The sequence below is a fragment of the Engystomops pustulosus genome, chromosome 6, assembly GCF_040894005.1.
Source record: "Engystomops pustulosus chromosome 6, aEngPut4.maternal, whole genome shotgun sequence".
NCBI lineage: Eukaryota > Metazoa > Chordata > Amphibia > Anura > Leptodactylidae > Engystomops > Engystomops pustulosus.
In genome coordinates this window covers 119,589,347-119,614,775 of record NC_092416.1, presented here as the reverse complement: position 1 = coordinate 119,614,775, position 25,429 = coordinate 119,589,347, and the positions used below count along the sequence as shown (strand labels likewise).

The following is a 25,429-nucleotide window of genomic DNA, read 5'->3' as shown; positions in this document are numbered from 1 at the left end:
GTAATTTTGTAGTCACACCCCCTTACAAAGAGGGCGGTATAATAGTATTGAGTTATATTGTTATACGTATGGGCAGTAATATAGCAGATATAGTATATTGTAGTATGTGCATGGGTACAGTGTTATTTTTAAATCTCCAGCACCATGTAATTAATGTTGCTTTCTGTACACAGGGAGTAGTGTTTTGGTAATAATAGTCCTGTAAACATTTGCAGTTATATTCTCATGCATTATAGCAGTTATATTCTTGTCTATAGGGAGCTATATTATAAGTTCTATTCTCCTATACATAGGTAATTTTGAATTTGAGATATGTTTTTAAAAACCTCTTTTGTTAAAAAAATGGCACCATTCATGTTAACTGTAGGAATATTGCTACTATACAGAAGCTGCTTATGCTTTGTTGTATAATTTAATTTAATTTTGTGGCTAAGAAAACAAAAAGTAAAATGAAAATCTTTTCTACAATATCCTTACCAGCAGCACCCCAACCCTTTCCTGTTGATCTAGCTTCTATAATCATTTACATAACCACTACAGGGACATATTACTGCTCACTGCAGGAAACCAGTATGTATCATAAAGATATGGACGTATGTTCTTAATATAGGAAGACCACAGCAATGCATTCCATAACTAAAGATAACCGATAGCAGGCACACACATGGACATCCATCTAAAACTGGCTCCAAGAACAGTATAAATAAAAAATTAATAACAGGTCCTGGGCACAATCGAAAGAAAAGCAATCTCATTTCATAGGGCAAAGCAAAAGTTGCAATTGCCTAAAATGACAAGAGGTCACCGTGCAGGGATAAATAATAAAGATTTTTACGTTAGCTTTCAGTCTATTTCAAAATAATAGTACAAATTGGGTATATTTTAAACTTTGTAATTATCATACTGTCCTCTAGGGGCCAGCATAATAGATACACCAGTAATGTCAGACAATGACAATTTACAGCCTGCCATGAAGTAAAATACATCCATAATGTGATGATATTATCACTAGAAAATGTAGATGTTGGCTGAAAGCTCCTACCATTTCAGTACAGGAACCTATCCAGCATCCCTTAAAGGGAAGATTAAGAAGGTTGACCACTTTAAATCAGACCAATAAAATAATAATTCCTTTATTTATACAGCGTACACAGATTACTCAGCGCTACACAGAACTTGCCAAATCAGTCTCTGATAAATAATGATATACTTGGCATAGCCATTTAAAAAAAGATAAGATTCATAGTGTGTAGTCAGTTGCTGTGGGGTCCTTCATAACAGACTTGCCTATGGCTTTAACCCCTTCCCGCCGCAGCCCTTTTTCGTTATTGCGTTTTCATTTTTCACTCCCCACATTCAAAAATCTGTAACTTTTTTATTTTTCCATGTACAGAGCTGTGTGATGGTTTATTTTTTGCATAGCAACACTTCAAAATGGTGGTATTTAATATTCCATGCCGTGCAGTGAAATTGGTAAAAAAACGCATTTGTGCCGTATTCTTGTGGGCTTGGATTTTACGGATTTCACTGTGCGCCCCAAATGACATGTCTACTTTATTCTTTGGGTCGGTACGATTACGGGGATACCAAATTTGTATTGGTTTTATAATGTTTTCATACATTTAAAAAAAATTAAAAACTCCTGAGCAAAATTTTTTCGGGGATTTTGCTGTCTTCTGGCGCTAATAACTTTTTCAACAACTGTATGGAGCTGTGGGTGGTGCCGTTTTTTGCGGATTTTGATGATGTTTACAATGTTATAATTTTTAGTTTTGATCACTTTTTATAGAATTTGTTATTTGCCATTTTCGACTTTGGGCGCGATTTAAACGCAGTGAAAAACAGTCATCAAATTTTGATAGATCGGGCATTTTCGGAAGCGGCGATACCTAATGTGTTTATGATTTTTACTGTTTATTTATATTTATATCAGTTCTAGGGAAAGGGGGGTGATTTTGAATTTTTAGGTTTTTTTTATTATAATTTTTTTTTTAACTTTTTTTTATTTTTACTATTTTTCAGACTCCCTAGGGTACTTTAACCCTAGGGTGTCTGTACGATCCTATCATATACTGCCATACTACAGTATATATGTGGATTTTACTCCTCGTACATTACAATGTGCTGATAGCACATTGTAATGAATGGGTTAACCCGAAGTAGCTTCGGGTCTTCATGAGACCCGAAGCTACCACGGGGAGCAACGTTCCTCAGAGAGATGGCGGCGCCCACGCGCCACAATCTTTTTGAAGCCTCCGGCACCTTTGCCGGCGGCGATCTGCAGGGAAACACCCGCGATCGGTGATGTGCAGCAAAGACTTACCGGCTATGGAGAGGGCTCGGCCCGCGAGCCCTCTCCATGCACGGGGACCCGACATGTGACGTACTATTACGTCACATGTCGGTAAGGGGTTAAAGAAAAGGAGTAACTCTCAATGCAATATTTTCTTCCATAATTTTCTTCACAAAGTAAAGTAAAAAGTAGTGTAAACTCCAAGACAGGCAGTATATGCCCCAAATTAATCTTACAACTTAAAGGACATCTACAACCAGGACCAAGAATTGTAAAGCACACTGACATAATGGTGTGTGCTCTCTCTGACAGGATCTGCTCTTCTTTTAGCTTCTTATGCACTGTTTTTTTTAAGTATGCAAATGAGCCTGTGGGGCTCTGTAGCTGTTAATGGAACGTGGAGTCCCTCAGGCTCATTTGCACAAATTGTAAAGCCTTTTTTCTTAAAAACAGAGTGACCAAACTTTTATATGTTTTTGCTAACTACTAAATACCAAATGTAGGCCGTTTTTATCAGCCATATTAAGATGTAGACAAGGTAAAGCATAGGTATTGGTAGAAAGTTTTAATAAGAGTTGCCTGATAATTTCCTATTTGGGTAGTTGACATCTTCCTGTCACCAAAAGCAAAAATAAAACGAAAGTTGTTTTCAGACACACGGAAGGTAACCAGAGACCTGAGTATTTATATACTGAGCATTTGCTGGAAGGAGCAGCTGGTTTAAAGGGACATGAACATGGCAGCTCAGCTGATATCATGGTGTGTGCGTCCCTGGGAGAACAATGAGCCTTTCATCGAGGCCGCAGAGCTAGCCCAGGTCCCTCATCCGCAGCTGTCACAAACATGCAGCAAAAGTGACACCAATGTGATGACTGGCTTCATATTCAGTGCACTGCGTGCTCAGCCAAGGCTTATACTACAAGATGTGAAACACAGCAATGACAACTCCCCCCATCATATCATGTTTGGTAATGCCATCAAAAAAATAAACTCCAGGTGTAAGTTTTGCTGTCCCTGTATATCGAAGCCTAAATTGTGTGATATTGCCTTCTAATTTCATGGAGTTATGCTTATCATGTGTGATCTTAGCCCATCAAGTGTGATAATGTGTGTTGAGCTACTGTATATTACTTATATATAAATAATATATTGTGGCAGGGTAGCTGCCACTACAGTAGATTTTGGGTATAGAATGAGTATGTTGCTGGATGGATGTGGGAAAGCTGGGTGTTTTTGCCACTAATGAGGATTAATTTGCATCCAGCTGGAAGTCCTGCATAACTACCTGGTGCAGACTTCCCACAATGGCTCCACCCTGGGGAAGAGACAGGCTACGCCAAAGGCCTGTGGGGCTGTGGCAGTGAACTGTTACTGTGTTAAAGGAAACCTACCACTTCTGAAGGTAGGTATGAGATGCAAACACCGGGCACCAGCTCAGGGTGAGCTGGTGCCGGTGCTTAGTCTCGTTAGTGTTAAAACCGCGGTATCGCGGTTTTAACACTTTTTAAACTTTATAGTAGAAACTGCTTCGGCGCTGCGCGCGACCGTGCGCGCGCAACGCCTGCGGCATTTCCAATGTAGGCGCGCGCACGATCGTGCGCACGCAGTGCCGAAGCAGTTTCTGCTAGAAAGTTTAAAAAGTGTTAAAACCGCGATACCGCGGTTTTAACACTAACGAGACTAAGCACCGGCACCAGCTCACCCTGAGCTGGTGCCCGGTGTTTGCATCTCATACCTACCTTCAGAAGTGGTAGGTTTCCTTTATTGGAACCTAGAGCCCATCATGCTCATTTGCATACAGTCTTTCATCCTGGTGATAGATGTCCTTTAAACCGATCATGTGTGTGCTGAGCTGTAGTTTTGATTTAATGAACAAATGTACAGGTAGTCCCAGGGTTATGTACAACATAGGTTCTGTAGGTTTGTTCTTAACTTGAATTTGTATGTAAGTCGGAACTGTATATTTCATAATTGTAACCCCAACCAAAATTTTTTTTGGTCTCTGTGACAGTACGATTTTAAATATGTTGGATTGTCATAAGAACCAGGATTAACAATAAATCTTAATTGCAGACACATTTGATAATTGTTATAGCTGTTTATTGTAGCCTGAGGCTAAAGTACAGTAAACTACAAACATCCAGGGGGCTGTTTGTAACTAGGGGTCGTCTGTAAGTCAGGTGTTCTTAAGTAGGGGACCGTCTGTATCATATGTGTCTGTTGAGCTGTGCTTTTATGCCATCAAGTATGATGCTATCTATTAGGCCACTATATCAGTGCTGTTAAAGAAGATATCTCATCCTAGGAAAGCTGAGTAGCAACCTCTGTATATGTGATGATGCCACTAGCAGTTGTCACCCAGCTAATAAGAATTTATCTAGATACAGTAACTCTTAAAGTTCTGGAAGATTATTTTCTCAGAATTTCTCCTGTCCTCCTTAAAACTTGACAGATTGAAGAATTATAACAAGAGGTTGGAATCGTTCTGCACGTTCTCCTGTAAACAGAGTTGGAATACAATGTCCTGCAGCGCTATTTCTGCAACTATAAAAATCTGTGCTGAATAAAACATAAAACGACACAACTACAAAGGGAGGAGGCATAAATGTGGAGGAGAAAAGTTCTCTGCCTGTACCCACAAAGATGGTGAAAACGATGGATGGGGCTGCCGCATCCCATAATCCTCTGCAATCTAAACATATCCTGTTTGTTCTGTGGCCTGGGGGTCACATTCTTCTGGACGTGTCAGAGAAATGTTTTAGTCTTAATACATAAACCAGAAGTGTGGCCTGACATTGCACAATGCTAGTATTTTAAGAGTGGCCTAATCTGAGGATATTTTCTCACTATTAAACCTCGTTTTCTAAAAGTATAGTGTCCGGGGAAATCCACAGAAAACATCAGTCGCAAAGTTGTCCTCTTTTTTCCAGAGTTTCTCCAAGACTTTCTTGGTACACGCAAATTTACCTCATACCTTATATGGGGGCAGGGAGAAACTTTATGTAGTCATGTGGGCATTGCTCTAATCACAGTTCCATCAGACTGTCCCAACTCTCCTGGATTTTGTTGTCTGTCCACTACCCCAGGCGGTGGATGGAATGACTTGGGATTTAACTCTCTGTCTGCTGGCTCCCTGCTTCACTACTGTTGCTCTGCCATTGTGTTGTGTCGAAGAAGGGCTAGTATATGAAAATTGTCCATGGTTTGATATCGGTTCAAAATTTCTATGCCTCTACCAACAATCTGCAAGTTGGTAGATTTGTTCCAGAACTGCCAGCCAATTCTAATTCAATGATTTGATGACTTTTCCTCCCAACCACCATAACTAGTTCCAGTAAATTTGCTAATCTAAGTTCATAAACACTTATAACTTGACTTTTTAGCTAAAGCAAGTTTCATAGGAAAGGTAATTACTTTTGCTGGGAACAGTATTGGGTAGAAAAAAACATGTTACCTTTAAGAAATGCCTCCCTTCCTCCCATAACTATACAGAATAGTTTATGTTTACATTGGGGATTCATCTAATGACGATCGGTCCTTAGTGTGGAGCGCACAGCTGACATGTCCAGAAAACATATGTGTTTGTATAAATATCCCAGCTCTCACAGGGATTCTGAGCTGGGAAGAATCCCTGCAACTTCCTGTGTCCCATTACCACAAATGTTCAGCTCCTGGGGTCCTGCGTGAAACTCCACTGATCCTGACAATCCCACAGTCTGAGCTTCCCGCATTGCCTGACATTACTCCCCGCAACTGGAAAATGTGACATGACAAGAAACTCAAAATGTGTACAGGCAGTCCCCGGGTTAAGTACAAGATAGGGTCCGGAGGTTTGTTCTTAAGTTGAATTTCTATGTAAGTCAAAACTGTATATTTTATAATTGTAGATCCAGACAAAAAAAATTTTGGCCCCAGTGACAATTGGGAGTTTAAACATTTTTTGCTGTAATGGGACCAAGGATTATCAATAAATCTTCATTACAGACACCTTACAGCTGATTATTGCAATCTGGGACTATAGTAAAGCATCCAGAGAGCTTCACCAGAGGTCAGAGGGGTCTGTCTGTAACTATGGGTTGTATGTAAGTCGGGTGTCCTTAAGTAGGGGACCGCCTGTATTTCCCTGTAAAGAAAGATTCACCCTCTCCAGGGTTGGATGATGTTCCCTGCCAGGAAGAGATTTCTCAACTTTTTAATATTTTTTGTATTTTACCAATCTGTCAGTATTTGTAACAGTAGCACCTTATCAAGGCAATCCTATGGTAGATAAATATATTGGCAGCACATATCTCTTCCCTTTATCGATATGTAAAGTATGTAATGTAATATCTGAGAGGGTTAGATTAATGAATCTTGAGTTTACACTTTTTAACACACTTGTCTAAAATAGCTACAGCCATACCGTACCCTCATAAGTGAGCAAAATAGGTCAAGACTTCTCAAACTCTAGAAGTGCAAAGTGAATGCCATTCACTGACATTAACCGGTTCGCGACCGCCCGCCGAGTATTCACGGCGGCGGTCGCGTCGTGCTGCATAGAGAGGGCTCACGGGCTGAGCCCTCTCCATAGCCGGTAAGTCTTTGCTGCATATTGCAGCAAAGGCTTACCGGTTCATTATATGGAAAAAAGCGAGAAAATTGGAGCAGCACTTGTATAGGTAAATCACGGGTGCAAGTCTCCAAAATCACAATAGTCGTTTTTGAATTCTAAGCAGACAGTCATGCATGTAACATGAAGTACCAAGCTGTAGGAAGCAGTCCTAATATTAGCAGCCTATTTCCCTGTCCCCAGATGTGTGGTCCCAACTCTCCTGTACCAGGGATAATGAACACCTTGGGCACACGTCCCTTAAGGCCTGATTCAATACAACAATCAGTGACTTTGTGCTGGTGACTACTTGGGGCTCCTGTCCCTACATGCTGCCTAATTAATAGGTCTTTGTCCATCATTAATAAACCCCCACGTGAGCCTTTAATCCCATTGTCATGCAAAGTCACTACTCTCCTCGCCATGATTAGAGTTAAAAGACTTAATCTGCATGCAATTTTCTTAATTAAAACCTAACGAGATGTAAAAGCTGCACTTTGATTGGACAAGTAGGGACCTATATTGGAAAGGATTGGAAAATTATAATAGTTGTTTAGTTAAAGTTTAAATAGACTTTTCTAGAATTTATAATCACCTGGACTTTATGGTCTATGTATATATGGACCGTTATAATGCAGTACACCTCCGGTAGTCCATGGTTTCTGAAAATAGCTTGGTCTAGAACCATATAAATGTGTCTTACCCGTATATGAATCTAATAATCCAGCACCTAAAGTGTATACACAATATTCACTCTATTCTAATGAATTGCCAAACATTTCTATAAGGTAAGATAAGGTCCCAAATTTAGCAAACTCTGACTCCACTATGTAAGTGCATATAAATTCTATTCCAATAATGTAATATAGCTCTCTGCACCTAGCAATTGTGCTTTACAATGTGCATATTAACAGAGTCTTATGACAGATGCCATGCAGAGGCACCTGTCCCCAGTGCAGAAAAAATAAGTTTCTCTGGATAGTTGGCACCATGCAAGTCTAAATGGAAGCTTGTACATTAAATATATTACATCCACTACTTCAGTATAAATGTCTAGTGGCAGCCATATAGCTTGTTTCGTAGCTTTCTAATAAGCAGATTCTTATTTTGTCATGGGATGTAGAGGAGATAGAGAACATCTGTGTTTGGGGTGGTAATCAGCAACATCACCTACAGACAGCCCCCATGTGGAGCCAAACAATGAATAGGCCCCTATCTACAAGAGTGTCCATCTGCATATGAATGGGGCAATCTCTCCATGACCCTTAAAGGACACAGAAGAATGACCCCCCCAGCCCTGAGAGCTACTACCAAGACCCAGTGAATGGGAGAAGGAGGAGGTGCCCATGAGAACAGCAATATTCATCAATGTGTCGCATCCTGCTGCCTCACCCTCTGCTAACAAACATTAATAGGATACAGATGTCTAGGAGCAGGGTATCTTCACATATTGATATACTCAGGATAGATGATCTGTCATTCATAGCAACCAAAGCTAGCCCTTTGCTCCTTATATTTGCATGTTCTAGAAAAGTTTTAACCACATCCAGGGGGAGCAGCATCAGCACTAAAAGAAACAAGTATATAACGTTCTGTAACTCATAGCAACCACAAGAAAAAAATTTACTGCAACTGGTCTCAACTAACATACAGGAAAAGTAACACATAGTAACCAGAAAGACAGATGATCCACTGTCCAGAGGCTCTTTAGATGATGCTAGATGCTGGTGTAACCCTCCGAAGTCAACCTTACAGACACCATTATAGTTTGTATGGCCCGTAAAAGGTTTGGAATTATCACAAATCACTGAATGATGTCACAATAACTGAACTACGTCAACCTACAACCAATCATTTGACTTCAATGATTTGACTTCAACCTACAACCAATCATTTTAACCAACTCATCATCAACATCTGAACAGATATTGGTCAGATTAGAAATGTAAATCACATGAAAGATTCTTCGCTCGGTGAAAAGCTTTTTTTTGGATCTAGTAAAGAATGTTTGGTGGATGTTTCCAGAAAGATTGTTTGTCTTTACATATGGTATCTTTACATATGAACGGCTAGTTTGTGTAACAGCCATTATTGTTGTTTTCATGGGTAGTCATTCATTTAATCTACTTACATGTCCTAGTTACATTCATATCTGGATGTTTATTGCTGCATTGTATTCAGCGTAAAAGGTTATTTGGACCGTAAAGGCATTTGGTTCATAAAACACATTCCCTTCCCCCAGCCCCCTGCTAAAACTGGTGTAGACAAGTCATAGTCACCTGAGGTCACTACACGACAGATCTGTACATAACCCGGAGACGCCATTAACAGCTCTGGTGTCAACTTTATCTCATAAAAACAATCGCAAAAAGGTCACAGGTGTCACTTCTAGCGCAATTACAAAGTAGGGCCCATTTCCCCCTAAAATTACAAAAAAATCTTCCCAGTTGCTATCTAAGAAGTTTTGTTAAACAGCTTTGGTTTTTTTCTGTTTTTGGAAAAATACAATCCTGTTTCTATTCAGCTATTTACCACAAAATAGCCCATGACTTCAGTGGTAAAAATTAAGATGACCTAGGTAACAGTGCCTGGCCACTATAATGTTGACTACATATACCTTTTAGCAGTATAGGAAAGCTGGGTTACTACCTCACGGGCAGGGCAGCCACAGGGCATCTAAAAAACAATCCATGCATCTACATGGGACTGTAAAGATGGGGCAGGGCACACAGTTGTGGCATGGCAACAGTTTTGCAAAAGAGATGCAGACCTGTACATCCCTTGTGTTCTTTAAACTCTATAGTTGTCCTCAGGATATTAATATAGTTTAAAGCTACCGTAGAGCAGAGAGATTTGTACTCTTTACTTGCCATTGTCAGAGTGCATTAGGGGAGCATCCAGTTACTTTGCATAGCGCTTCAGAAATGCCAAATCCAGAAGTGGATAGCCATAGTAGTGCCTTACTTTGAAAACTACAAGCTAACGTTGGAAATACATATTTTCCAGAAGATCACCTGTACATAAGTAAAGAAGTGCTGTGTTCCAGTTGTCTATTGCTGGAACAATGTCTTCCTGCTCCATTAAATGCGCAGCCTAATTTATTATGCCTGAGGGATGACCAGAAAAGCCTTCCTAGAGATCACAAGGAGCAGTGGAAAGAAAATGTGGAGGTTTCCTCATGCTCAAGGGACTTCTCAATTAAGTTCTGGAAAATTGAATTAAAAGCTTTAGAATATGACTTTAATGGGGTCTTTACATCAGATGATATGTAAATATCAATACAGAAGCTCCATGAATTGAGCCACAAGCCCACAATACACCTCATACCTCAGCAAAGCCAACAGATCTTTGTTATAGCCGGAATTTAGCATATAAGCTCACATCCACTTGGTGTAGTTAAAAAGTACATAAGGTCAAAGTGCCCCAGAGCCACACTGTCAGTTCCATCTGATGACAAGGCACAGAACCACATGGCAGCTCTCAGTAGGACAATAAACTTAGCTATATCTAGACAAAGTCAGCCATTTATGGCCTTAAGAGTACATTCAGACGAACGTGTGCTCACCTGGGCCTGGGCGTACACCTCAGCACACTGGAGTAGATGAAATAGTGCCATAGGAAACAGCGCTGTACATCCATTCCTGCTATATCTTTTTTGCGGCAATGGCACAGTACAGTGAACACATGTTGTGCTCCCCGTACCAAGCCCAGGTGCCATAGGCGTCTATGGGGACATATATACGACAGCAAACTTGCATATACCCCAATTCCACCCACATCTAGTCACTTTACGCAGACCCCAATGCCAGCTCCATCCAATCACAGTGTACAGACCCCAATGCCAGCTCCATCTAGTTACAATACGCAGACCCCAATGCCAGGTCCATCTAGCTACAGTACGGGGACCCCAATGTCAGCTCCATCTAATCACAGTGTACATACCCCAATGCCAGCTCCATTTAATCAGTGTAAGGACCCCAATGCCAGCTCCATCTAGTTACAGAGTGAAGACCCCAATGCCAGCTCCTTTTAGTTACCATACGCAGACCCCAATGACCACTCTATCTAGTTACAGTACGCAGACCCCAATGCCAGCTCCATATAATAACATTACACAAGCCCAATGCCAACTCTATCTACAGTAGTTACCTTGTATGGACCATGATCTCATCTCTACCTAGTTTCAGTGCACGGACCCCAATACAAGCCTCATCTAGTTACAGTGCAGAGAATCTGATGGCAGCTCCATCTGTTTACATTGCACAGACCATGGAGCCAAGCAGCCACAATGAATAGATGTCATCACCATCTCCAACCAGCCACAAGGCACATAACTTCTTCACTGTCAGCTGTTTAAGCTATGATCCCAAGTGCATCAATTCCACTGTCAACTCCACAATGCCAACCATACAGGTTTTATAGATACAAACAGGCATTTCAATGGCCAGCCTCAATACAGAGCAAAAAGCATTTTTTGCAGCAATTCTGCCAGTGTAATATATGTAATGAGAAGGCCGCCTCCCGCAGTCCTCAGTCACTCTGTGAACTGATATTGCAGCCCACAATCGGATATTCTGGGAAAAAAAGAAGATTTCTTAAGCTAATGATCTAGTAATGGTTTCCAGCTGTGCTGACTTCCCATGTGTACCTGGTTGGACATACGGAGGGTGGGATCATCTGCCCCAGACCATGGCCATTTTAACATGACAGCTGTATATGGGTGAACACGTCCGATATCTAATGACATCTTCTTTGAATCATGTGGCAGATGAATCTCAGAGATAAAATACAGAACTCTGAATACTGTCTCTAAAGTATCAGTGTCAACAGGATCACTAGAGGAGTGACTGATACCCTCACTAATAGATACGGTATATATGTTTCAGCACTGGAAAAATTTAATATCTCACACTACAGTCTCTCTCCAGCTGATAACAGAAAACAACAGATGATGAAATGTCTATTCATGTCCTACATGATGTGCAGCAGCAGATAAAATCTATTTATGCATTACTGCTGTGAATCAGGAAATAGATCACAAGCTCTTCTGCCCAGGGTCACCCTCCAGTGAGTCAGCCTTTGTACTCACCAGTCAGGTATGTGGCAGTTTCTTCAGGAACTAGCTGCATGTGTCACAGATTTGCTTTCATTCCTCAATTCTAAATATAAATTTGGTACGGCTTTACATGTGCAAAAAATCTAAAATCTTTAAATGACCTTTTTCCATTTTTGATAAAACCTGAAATATTCATTTCCAAACATTGTGCAACAAAAAGGAAATATTAAAAAAAAAAATATTTTGTCCTGCAGGAATGCTACTTTCACATGGAACATTTGGATTGCTCCATCAGTCCCCCCCCCCCTGCATGATAGTTAACCTTTTATTGCCTGCATAGCATGTGATATATACAGACTATACTATACATAATAAACTAAAGTGCCCACAGGTCCATCAGTGGGAATATATTAGATTCAATTCAGCTCTTGGACCCCTACACAAACTGTGTACTGGGTCACCCCAAATTGCACAGATCATATATAGTTCTTCTGTCCTTTTACAAAGTCACACATTCATTACAACCAAGGGAAATCTGGTCCTGGGTTGTGGCCACTTTTCAAGGTTTGCCATAGCTACAATAAGGTTAATTTCCAATTAAATTGTCTTTATATATTAACTGTAATTAATACAGAATATGTCCTGTAACTACAACTTGCAGGATCATATGGCTGTCAGGAAATGCTGGGGTTACAGTATATAATATATATCATAGAGGGAGATACTAACACAGCATAGATTGCTGTATCACACGAAAAATTAAAAAGAAATATCAATTATTAATAAATATAAGTAAAAGTAAAAAAAAAGTGTAAACATAGATAGCAAAGATAGTTAAGAGTTAAAATGTAAAATAAAAAGTACATACCGTAATTCTTAAAGTAAAAATCACCTAAAAATTACACTTCCCCAAACCATAAATCTTTAGTAAAATATAAAACTACTACAAACAACTTTGGTGTCTAAAATAAAAACCTATTACAGTAATATTTTTACTTTCTTTTTTCTTATTTGCTTTCAGGCTTATAATTGTTCATGACTTACTGTAACCTTCATCTTCTGCCTAGGAGTTTAATAGTCCATGCCAGGGGGAGTGGTACTATCCAGTACTGCACAGAGCAGTGTGCGCTTCTGGGAAGTCTACAGATCTGTAGCTTTGTCCTGACTGAGACTCTCTCCAAGATGAATGGGATAGAATTCCAGCATCCTCCACCCACTGCCTGCTATTGGCCCAGGCCCCTGTTATTATAATGCAGATGAAAGCCCCAGGAAACTGGACAGGGGCTCGCACTCACACAAGCTATGATGGGCAATAAAGGCTACTACACAGATTCATTTACAAATGGATGCAGCTACCAGACCTACTACTAGTTGTCCAATACAGAAAAAGAAACATATAAACTCCAAAGTTTGTGTAGATGAAGTGAGAAACACACAAACTTGATTTGCTCAGCGGATTTAATTGTGAAGCACAGAATACGTTGCTAATGTATGTTTGTCCGGATGAATAACAGGATAGGTGTACCAGATAGTAGTCATGTGGATGGATGTGGTGAAGTTAAAGGAATCTACCACTGGGATAGAAAAGATTTATTTACCTTTATTCCAGCAAAAAAAAAAATCCACTTTTAAAATATGCGTATTAGCGACGGGTGCTCATGTGGACGTTACAAAGGCATCCTGACGCTCATTCAGTTACTAATTATGTATGCCTAATGCGTGCTAACCATTCAAAATATTTTAAAGGGAATCTAGCAGTGGGGTTGACAAGATTTAAACTTAATACACTTACTTGTGCGCCTGCTGTCCCGGAGTCCGGGTTATATCTTGAATAGTTCTGAAACACCTTTATTCTGGCAAAAAAAAGACTTTTAAAATATGTTAATTAGCATTAATTAACCTAATCACCCGCTCTCATCCCCCTGCCCGAGAGCCAGTGGCACCACCCGGCTAACGGTAAGTCTCGTGAGTGAGACACACTTACCGGACTTCCCCAGAGCCAGGTGACATCACCGGCTTTCGGGCAGGGGGGTGGGAGTAGGTGGCTATGTTAACATACAGTAGCGCCCATCGCTAATTAGCATATTTTAAAAGTTGTTTTTTTTGCTGGAATTAAGGTGTTTCAGCACTATTCAAGATATGACACATACTATGGGACAGCAGGCCCACAAGTAAGTGTATTTTGTTTTAAATCTCTCATTGGTAGATTTCCTTTAAAATAGTTTTCCCATGAACAATATTTATTCACTACTCACAGGATTCGTGATAAGGGCTGGAAGGAAGGGTCCAAAAAATATATCCAGAAACTTTTGAATTACTTTGGATGATATTGATGTCTCAGGGAGTGCAGTTTGTAGCAGTTTATGAAGCGTTAGACAGAGTAGGACAGATAGAGAAACGTCGTACAGCCAGCGTCCTGCTCCGTTTTCTGCCAGGGACACATCTGGTTGTTGTTTCTCACTTTGGATAGATGCACTTCATAACTTATTATTAATAATAACTGTAAACTCTGAGTACATACTTGGATTTAACCATGAAAAACCCCTGCAAAAGTTTAAGAAGTTTGTTTAATCTGTGTGTAGAGGAATGAGGGTTGGACAGACTAATAATTATTAATAGATTCTTAGATAGACAGGTATAAGAATGCTGCTTTCTGTTATGGGATAACAAGGGGCATAATAGTGTTCCTATATGAAGAAACTGTCCATCAATCATCCCGACAGCATTCACAAAGATTTTTCATAAAGCTTTTCTACAGTCCTGAATGGCTAATCTGCCTACAATGCATAACTAGATTTTTCATTAGTAAGCTCCTGACAGAGCAGTGGAGAGAAATAAAGCTGATCTATCAGCTTTCCCATGCACCTTAACCCTAAATCCAACACACTACCCTTAACTCTAAATATCTCCAATAAAACATATGTGCTTTTAAATTAGACAATCCTTTAATAAGTAGTCATCAGGACCCTAAGGAAACTGGTTGACAAACCCCGCTGGAGCTCTGTTGGTTGTCATCCAGTTTTCCCAGGAACATATACCGTATATTCAGAACAAGTTTAGAATGGTTACATGCTAGTTTTGTAGAGCCACATGTGCAAATCTGCCAAGCTATGCAGTTTACATTTCTGAATGCAGTAAATCAGTTTATCATGAAAATTGTGATATTTTACAAAAAAAAGAGCCTTTATTCACAAGTACACAGTAAAACTTACAGACAGTGTGTGCCATGACGCAGCATGGGCTTTGTACAAAGCACACAATAAATTAAGATGCACTCCTAGCACCTATCCTAACACTATGGCAGAATAAAGTGCTACTCTAGCATTCTAGCTCAGGCAAACAAAAAAACATACATTTTTCTGTTAAAGCAACTACCTGCAACAGTGCCCAAGGACACGTGTGAGCGGCAGCAAGACTGGCAGGGATGTGTAATGTTAGACTAGACAGTCTCACACTTCACTATTTGTCTTTCAGCATCAGGCATCTGTTGCATTATACAATTGTCTTTCCAATTTTGCTGTGTCTTACTTATACACCTTTAACCCCTTAACGCTCTGCGCCGTAGCTCTACGGCGCAGAGGTATAAGGGATGTATGAAGAGGGCTCACGGGCTGAGTCCTCTTCATACAAAGGTGGGGGTTTTTGCATATTGCACAAAACCCCCACCGCTAATAACCGCGGTCGGTGCTTGCACCGATCGCGGCTATTAACCCCTTCAACGCCGCCGGCAAAGTCGCCGGCGGCGTTTAAAAGACGGCGGCGCGCGGGCGCCGCCATCTTTTTTCTGATCGCCACGCCCCCGAACGTCATCGGGGGGCGGCGATCGGTTGCCATGGTAGCCTCGTGTCTTCTTTTGACACGAGGCTATCTGGCAGCTGCAGATTCGTTACAATGAGCCAGTGGCTCATTGTAATGAATGTGCTGCAAAAATGCCATATATTGCAATACAGAAGTATTGCAGTATATGGTAGGAGCGATCTGACCATCTAGGGTTAATGTACCCTAGATGGTCTAAAAGATAGTGAAAAAAAAAATTTTAAAAAAAGTTTAAAAAATAAAAAAAATTAATAAAATATTAAAAGTTCAAATCACCCCCCTTTCCCTAGAACGGATATAAAACATAATAAACAGTAAAAATCACAAACATATTAGGTATCACCGCGTCCCAAAATGCCCGATCTATCAAAATATAAAAACGGTTACAGGCGGCGGTGACCTCCGAGGCGGGAAATGGCGCCCAAATGTCCGAAATGCGACTTTTACACCTTTTTACATAACATAAAAAATGAAATAAAAAATGATCAAAATGTCGCACAGACCTCAAAATGGTAGCAATGAAAACGTCGCCTCATTTCGCAAAAAATGACCCCTCACACATCTCCGTGCGCCAAAGTATGAAAAAGTTATTAGCGTCAGAAGATGGCAAAAAATTTTTTTTCTTTTTTGTACACATTCGTTTAATTTTTGAAAATGTATTAAAACACAATAAAACCTATATAAATTTGGTATCACCGCGATCGCACCAAACCAAAGAATAAAGTAGGCGTGTTATTTGGAGCGAAGAGTGAAAGTCGTAAAAACTGAGCCCACAAGAAAGTGACGCACGTGCGTTTTTTTTTCAATTTTTCCACATTTGGAATTTTTTTTCAGCTTCGCAGTACATGGCATGTTAAAATAAATAACATTACGGGAAAGTAAAATTTGTTACGCACAAAATAAGCCCTCACACACGTCTGTACACGGAAAAATGAAAAAGTTATGGATTTTTGAAGTTGGAGAGCGAGAAATGAGCCGGAAAAACCTCCGTCCTTAAGGGGTTAATAAACCTGCCCCATGCTGTCCTTTAGGTTGCTTATATAATACAATTAAGTCAAACAAAGATGTGACACCTCCCTAGCCAACTCAAAAAAAATGTACCTTGAAGGCACAGATTTTAAAACAACCCGTCCCAATACACAAACAAGCACATACGCCAAGTCTGCTGCAACATCACACACTGGGCCAGACTCTTCTAATAATCCCCAATAAACAAACATAAAGGTGAGCAGTGACTTCCACACACAAGTGTGGATTATTGAAGGACTAGTAAATTGTCAAGCGCTGCCCCATGCTGTGTGTTGTTGTAAAAGGATTGTCATCTGCCATTCATAGGGAGAGAAAGGTATGACATTGGGTGTTGTTTCAGCGTTGTGTGCACTTTAAACCCTAATAGGATATAAAACTAGAGCAATTTCACGGCCAATTAGTACACGTTTCTATATATATTAATACATACAGGCAGTCCTTGGTTTACATACAAGATATGGTCTGTAGGTTTGTTCTTAAGTTGAATTTGTATGTAAGTCGGAACTGTATATTTTATCATTGTAATCCCAGACAGAACTTTTTTGGTCTCTGCGACAATTGGATTATAAAAATGTTGGGTTGTCATAAGAATCAATATTAACACTAAAGCTTCATTACAGACACATCTGATAACTGTTACAGCTGATTATTGTAGCCTAGGACTAAAGTACAATAAATTACCAATATCCAGAGGTCCGTTTGTAACTAGGGGTCATATGTAAGTCGAGTGTTCTTAAGTTGGGGACCGCCTGTACTGGGGAAAAAAGTATTTAGTAACCAATCGTGCAAGTTCTCCCACTTAAATAGATGGGAAAGACCTGTAATTGACATCATTGGTAGACCTCAACTATGAGAAACAATATGTGTCACCGCTAGCGGCACATGTCACCGCGGAATAAATTGTAGCACACTTTCATGTTTAAAAACTTGCACAAACTAACTTTAAGGAATGATAGGAGGGCAGCGAAAAACTCTATTTACAGGCAGTCCCCTACTTAAAGGGAACCTGTCACCAGGAGACCCATTTTTAGCACTCCCCCAGTCCCCACAGAGCATAGTACATACACTGCCAAAGTGTTTTTGTATAAAAAATGGGTTTTACAGAAAAAAATATATTTTATATTGTACCTTTCATTAGCATCTGCTGTGTGACTAGGCAGTTGCCCAATGGGAGGGGCTGTAAAGGAGCAGTCCCCCCACCTTTGGGAAACATGTGACCTTTTTAAATATATGAATAACTCCCCACACTGGGAATTGGCTGTAGAGGAGCAGGGGGCGTCGCTAAGCCAAGTGATGGGTGTTTTCATATATTTGAAAAGGTCACATGGAGGAGCTGTTCCCCAAGGGTGTGGGGGAACTGCTCCTTTCCAGACCCTCCCATTTGGCAACTGCCTAGTCACACAGCAGATGCTAATGAAAGGTACAATATAACATATCTTTTTTTCTGTAAACCCAATTTTTAATACAAAAACACTTTGGCAGCGTATGTTCTATGCTCTGTGGGGACTGGGGCAGTGCTAAAAATGGGTCTCTGGGTGACAGGTTCCCTTTAAGGACACCCGTCTTACAGACGACCCCTAGTTACAGACGGACCTCTATGCCCCCTGTGACCTCTGGTGAAGCTCTCTGGATGGTTTACTTTACTCCCAGGCTGCAATGATCAGATGTAAGGTGTCTTTAATTAAGTTTTAGTGATAATCCTTGGTCCCATTGCAGCAAAAAAATTAGAAAATCCAATTGTCACTAGGACTAAAAAGAATTTTGTCTGGAGCTACAATTATAAAATATACAATTCCCACTTACATACAAATTAGAGTACAAACACAGTACAAACCCAAGGAACCTATCTTGTACCTAACCAGGGGACTGCCTGTATCCAAACTGTTTTGTTCAGTATATGTATATCTAATATATAAAGCTGAGTGAGTGTGTGTGTGTGTGTGTGTGTGTGTGTATGTATATCCACTAAAGGAATCTGCAATGTCACGTTTGCAATCACCAAATGTTGCACAGAGTACAATTTTTACCCCCACACTTTCCAAAATACTCTTATTAACCACCATATACAGGAGCCATAGTCTGCTGGCTGGTGTGGCAGTTAGAAGCTGAGCTGTGATTTGTTGCTATATTTCCACGAGTCATTAATATGAGCTCTGAACTTTTATTGGTTACTATAGACAATTAGTATAAGACGCTTATGTGTGAGGTAGACTGAGAGACTGAGGGAGAGACACAGAGACAGACGAGAGACAGACAGAGTAAGGCAGAGAGAAAGTCAGACAGAAAAAGAGAGACAGTCACAGAGACATACAAAGAGAGACATGGAGAGACAGTCAGACAAACCAAGAGAGAAAGATAGTGAAGGGGACAGAGAGACAGAGACAGTCAGAGAGAGAGAGACAGAAAGAAAGATAGATCTATTGCTAGATAGATATAGAGATAGGCAGATATATATAGACAGATACATAGATATAGAAAGAGCTATAGATGCATACATAGATAGATACATACATACATATAAAATATTTTTGCTAACCCATTCTATTAAGAACAGTCATTTACTATCCCGGGCAATGCTGGGAGTTATAGGTTCAAATGTTCAAATGAGTCCATACAAATAACATTACCTAACATATCACCAGTAATAATAATATGTACATAAAATACTGTTGCCAAGCAATAATAAACATAAAAAGGGTGCATATTTTATACTTCTCACACCTCAATGCTAATTTCCAGTTAAGCACAAACAAATGGCTGCAGATTGACAGGTTGCAGGCATTCCTGGAAGTGACGGAAAACTGATCCATGATGATGGAGGGACACATTTTCAGGAATGTCTCACGGATACATGACCCCTACAAGGAGACTTCTCTGTGACCCTGAACCCATGTAACAGAAAAATACCTTATAAACTAGAGACTAGGCAAATGGCAAGTAGGAAAATAGTATAAAGTATGTAGGTTGTATTGGTTTGTTCTAAATGAGTGCATTGCATGCATAGTGTTGCCCCTTAATGAGCATTATACTATGCACGAGGATAAAAGAAGCGGAGGATGTAAAGACTATATGGCCTGAAAACTGATGGTTTCCCTGCCATTTTTACTCCGAATGTGTATGCAATTTGTAGAAAGGCCATCCATTGTACTGAGGCTAATTCGATGAGGGTTAGTCATCATACAGTTGTTACAGTGAGGGCGCTGCGGTTTTTCCATCAGGCAGGGATTCCTTACATCATATTAGCCCTCTATGTACAAGAATATAACTACTATAATACTGGCCTCTATGTACAAGAATATAACTACTATAATACTGCCTCTATGTACAAGAATATAACTAGTACAAAACTGCCCCTATGTACAAGAATATAACTACTATAATACTGCCCCCTATGTGCAAGAATATACACTATAATACTGCCCCCTATGTACAAGAATATAACTTCTATAATACTGCCCCCTATGTACAAGAATATAACTACTATAATACTGCCCCCTATGTACAGGAATATAACTACTATAATACTGCCCCCTATGTACAAGAATATAGCTACTATAATACTGACCCCTACGTACAAAAATATAACAACTATAATAATGCCTCCTATGTACAAGAATATAACTACTATAATACTGCCCCCTATGTACAAGAATATAACTACTATAATACTGCCTCCTATGTACAAGAATATAACTACTATAATACTGCCCCCTATGTACAGGAATATAACTACTATAATACTGCCCCCTATGTACAAGAATATAGCTACTATAATACTGACCCCTACGTACAAAAATATAACAACTATAATAATGCCTCCTATGTACAAGAATATAACTACTATAATAGTGACCCCTATGTACAGGAATATAACTACTATAATACTGCCCCCTATGTACAAGAATATAACTACTATAATACTGCCCCCTATGTACAGGAATATAACTACTATAATACTGCCCCCTATGTACAAGAATATAGCTACTATAATACTGACCCCTACGTACAAAAATATAACAACTATAATAATGCCTCCTATGTACAAGAATATAACTACTATAATAGTGACCCCTATGTACAGGAATATAAATACTATAATACTGACCCCTATGTACAAGAATATAACTACTATAATACTGCTCCTTATGTACAGGAATATAACTGCTATAATAATGCTCCCCATGTACAAGAATATAACTACTTTAATACTGCCGCCTATGTACAAGAATATAGCTACTATAATACTGCCCCTACGTACAAAAATATAACAACTATTATAATGTCTCCTATGTACAAGAATATAACTACTATAATCCTGCCCCCCTATGTACTGGAATATAACTACTATAATACTGCCCTTTATGTACCAGAATATAACTACTATAATACTGCCCCCTATGTACAGGAATATAACTACTATAATACTGCCCCCTATGTACAAGAATATAACTACTATAATACTGCCCCCTATGTACAAGAATATAACTACTATAATACTGCCCCCTATGTACAGGAATATAACTACTATAATACTGCCCCCTATGTACAAGAATATAACTACGGTACTATAATACTGCCCCCTATGTACAAGAATATAACTACTATAATACGGCCCCCTATGCACAAGAATATAACAACTATAATAAAGCCCCCCATGTGCAAGAATATAACTACTATAATACAGCCCCCTATGGGCAAGAATATACCTACCTATAATATTGTCTCCTCTCTATAAGAATATGACTACTATAACAGTAGCACTTTGTATTAGAATACACGCACTTCTAGAAAGAATACAAATAATTGGTCCAGTGGGGTATTCAGTTTGTTGTCTTTGGGTGTCAGTAAATTTGTAGGTATTGTACTGAAACTATGAAGAGATATCTAGCTAGTTGCATGCTGCTGCTGCTTCTGCTAGATGTAGACTCACACAGGAAATGACACAAGCTAATAATAAAGCTGAGGCTGATCTGTTAATGGGGTGATAAACCAACTTTGGAAGCAACTATTTTATATATTTATCTAGCAGCTGATCTCCACTAACATAAATTTTTATTAACAGTTCTGCAAAGAAATGAGCCATGCTAGCAGTCACAAGGCAGCCCAAGCAAATTTACTATCCATATTCATGCACTAGTTCCATTAACATATGATCTCTTGTATTATCTTTGGAGGCACAGATACATATTCAAGTATCTATATATAGTGCCTTGTAACACTACCCCCGTTTAGTGCCCGCTCATACCAGTGTCCATATACAGCAGATGCATCCTTTAACTGTAATGGGTAATGGGTCTATTTAAAAGGCCTTGTGATTTTAACACTCTATAAAAGGTTGTTCTGGTTTTAGTAGACATAGATATAGAACTCTTGATAATTATAATATGGGTCTCATTCAGATGTACCCTGTTGGTATGGGAGCACCACCGCATCATAGTCTCATAGTCTGTGTCTGAGAAGAGCGCATGGACCCTTCTCTGCCCGCTCTGTTACAAGTGAAGAGGGGAAGATAGAGGAGCAGCAGGGAGTGTGGGCAGTGTGGACATTTAATCCTGGAAGAGGCTGCTGCAGGGCATTTCTTTACTGAGGGGGAGCTGCATGGGGCAATTCTTTAATACAGGGGATGCATGGGGTATTTCATTAGAGGGGGGCTGCATGGGGTATTTCTTTACTTTGAGAGGCTGCTGGGCATTTCATTACTGGGGGAGGCTGTTGGGCATTTCATTACTGGGGGAGGCTGTTGGGCATTTCATTACTGGGCGAGGCTGCTGGGCATTTCATTACTGGGGAGGTAACATAGGGCATTTCATTACTAGAGGAAGCTGTTGGGAATTCAATTACTGGGAGAGGCTGCATGGGGAATTTCATTGCTTTGGGAGGTTGCATGGGGCATTTCATTGCTGGGGGAGGCTGCTTGGGCTATTTCATTACAGGGGGAGGCCACATGGGGGATTTCATTACTGGAGGAGGCTGCATGGGGTATTTTTTTTTGCTGTGGGAGGCTGCTTGGGGTATTTCATAACGGGGGGGGGGCTGCATGGGGCATTTCATTACTGGGGGAGGCTGCATAGGGTATTTCATAACTGTGGGAGGCTGCTTGGGGTATTTCATAACTGTGGGAGGCTGCTTGGGGTATTTCATTACTAGGGGAGGCTGCTGGGCATTGCATTTCCCACCCTAGTTTTATACTTGAGTCCTAGTTTTTTAACTTTTTAGCATTTTGTGGTAAAATTAGGTGCCTTGGCTTATACTAGGGCCGGCTTATACTCAAGTATATACAGTATTCACTTGAGCACCTATAACAAAAGATCAAAAGAAAGATATAATGTACCTGATGGTACGAAATTATTTTCCATTGTTTAACATCCCTACACATATCACCAGGAAAAGCTACCTATCTACATGGAAGCTAGGTATTCATAACAAAAAATATTAAATGCTATTTAAATTAATTCATATACATTTTAGGAGATTAATGATAATTTAGGCAGGCATTAATGAATGCAATGAATCCATTTACAGAGAAATGTTTCAGAGCTTTCATGCTCCCAATGCTACATATGTATTAACACAAACTATGCATTTACAAGCACTATAACATACATGTGAATTTCAGGCTTCAACAATATAAACACATAAAACCCAAGTGAAATCCATATCTGGGTGCTGATTTTCATATGCTTTGAAAATACTTGAGAAATCCCTGTACACAGGCCTACATGTGTCTCATGTTTCCAATCATCCTGTGACCACTAACCAGCTTATAATACTTACTTTCTGTGTATCAGTTGTAATCACTGGCGAGCGAGGGGATGCTAATGAGATGTTAAGAACATTTTAGCTTCTGTAGATTGGATTTCCACACAGACAGCTGATGACGTTACAATCAAAGTGATCACAGCGGCTTATTTACTGTGCAACAGACAAGGGGATGGGACATTGTGAGGCCAAGACGCACCTGATAAATGAAAGGGAAGATGCTTTGAAGTTTGTTGCTCACAGGGGACACTCTTATTACATGGCTTTGATGATACTTCCACCTGTCAATCATTGATAAATCTTATAATAGAGGAGACAGTAAGGGGAGTCCATTAAGTACATTATACCAAGTAGGGTATTATTCACAGTGAATGACTATGCTGGAATATTAAAAGGGGCTGTCCACTTACAGCAAAGAATTGATATTGTTTGTGTAATGAAAGGTTATACAGTCTTCCAATATGTTTTCTAATATCAATTCATCACTGTTTTCTAGATCTCTGCTTGCTCATTGTTTACTTCCAGTCGAATCTATCCATGTTCATGTAATGTCATAGAGTTGCATGACTCGTTAGTAGAGTTAGAGAGTAATCATAGCTGTGTGCTATAATGAGCCGTGCACCTGTGTGACATCAAATGTCCATGGATCAGTTTATATCCACAGGAAGTAAACAATGATGCTACCTGTTGAATGATAGCAAGCAGAGATCTAGAAAATAGTGAGGAATTGATACAGTGAGTACAGTCATTCCTCTACTTAAGAACACCAAACTTAGAGATGACCCCTGGTTACAAACGGACCTCTGGGTGTTGGTGATTCCCTGTACTTTAGTCCTAGGCTACAATGATCTGGATGTTTGTAATTTACTGTAGTTTAGCCTTAGGCTACAATAAACAGCTGTAACAATTATCAAAGGTGTCTGCAATTAATTGTTAATCCTGGTTAATCCTTATGACAATCCAACATTTTTAAAATCCAATTGTCACAGAGACCAAAAAATTTCTCACAGAAGTTACAATTATAAAATATACAGTTCCGACAACCTGGGGACTGCCTGTATATTGGAAAATTGTATAATGTTTTATTGCACAAACAATATCAATTACTTTCTGAAAGTAGACAACCCCTTTAAATGGTCCAGTGTAAACCTATAAAATTTATGATTATTGTATAATTATCGAGGACTTTTCTCCGATTACAGAGAAGAATCTTCTATGTTTAAGAAGTACTGTAGTTCAAATCCAAATTCAATTTATTTCAATTACTTCTGCTGCCTGCAGTACCACGTTGTGCCACTATGGTTTCATGTTAATGAAGAAATGACATGTAGTATGTAGTAAATTGCCTTGGCTTCTGGCATATTCAGTAAACTTTCAGAAGAAGTCCCGCTACAGTACCAAATTCAACTTAAAATCTTTAAATTCCATAAAGACAGGAAAATTGCTGGATGTGGAGCACACATCAACACAATTTCAGTCTACACGTTTCAGAAATAATTCCTTATTCATAGCCAGTATGAGGAATTATTTCCAAAACACGTAGGCTGAAATTGTGACGATGAATGCTCCATATCCAGCAGTTTTCCTGTGTTTTTATTGAAGAAACAAGAATAAAAACCTAAAGATTGTAACTGGAATTTGGCCATTTTCTGAAAGTTTATTGTGTCTATAATATGCTACCTGTAAATTACATTGCCGTTTCAAAAATGTTTCTTTTAAATAGTTCTTTAATCTCTTCTTTTATCACACTGTGGCAGTACTACTGTAGGACTGTAGGACCACATCATTTTTATGATGTCTCCTGCTGACTGCATGTATTTATCTCTCTATGGCAATATGGACCAAATATTGATGCACTGTTTAATGTCAATGGTCATATTGTAAATAA

The 25,429-nt window shown here is 39.5% G+C and overlaps 1 protein-coding gene across 4 annotated transcripts in view; it reads right to left on the bottom strand.

Annotated features, from left to right (window-relative positions):
• Window positions 1-25,429, bottom strand: part of CASS4 (Cas scaffold protein family member 4) — a 52,988-nt gene that overhangs the window by 12,862 nt on the left and 14,697 nt on the right. Inside the window, exon 2 of one of the 4 annotated variants that reach the window (XM_072110689.1) lies at window positions 23,557-23,740. The exons of 1 other annotated variant lie outside the window; for it this stretch is intronic. Coding sequence is in view for 2 of the 3 variants with exons in the window: in XM_072110686.1 (XP_071966787.1) it covers window positions 23,741-23,833 (93 nt within the window). In the remaining variant the exon portion in view is untranslated. Of the gene's footprint in view, window positions 1-12,981; window positions 13,106-23,556; window positions 23,836-25,429 lie in introns of those variants that run through there. 2 more of the 4 variants (XM_072110686.1, XM_072110688.1) reach the window with 2 other exon arrangements.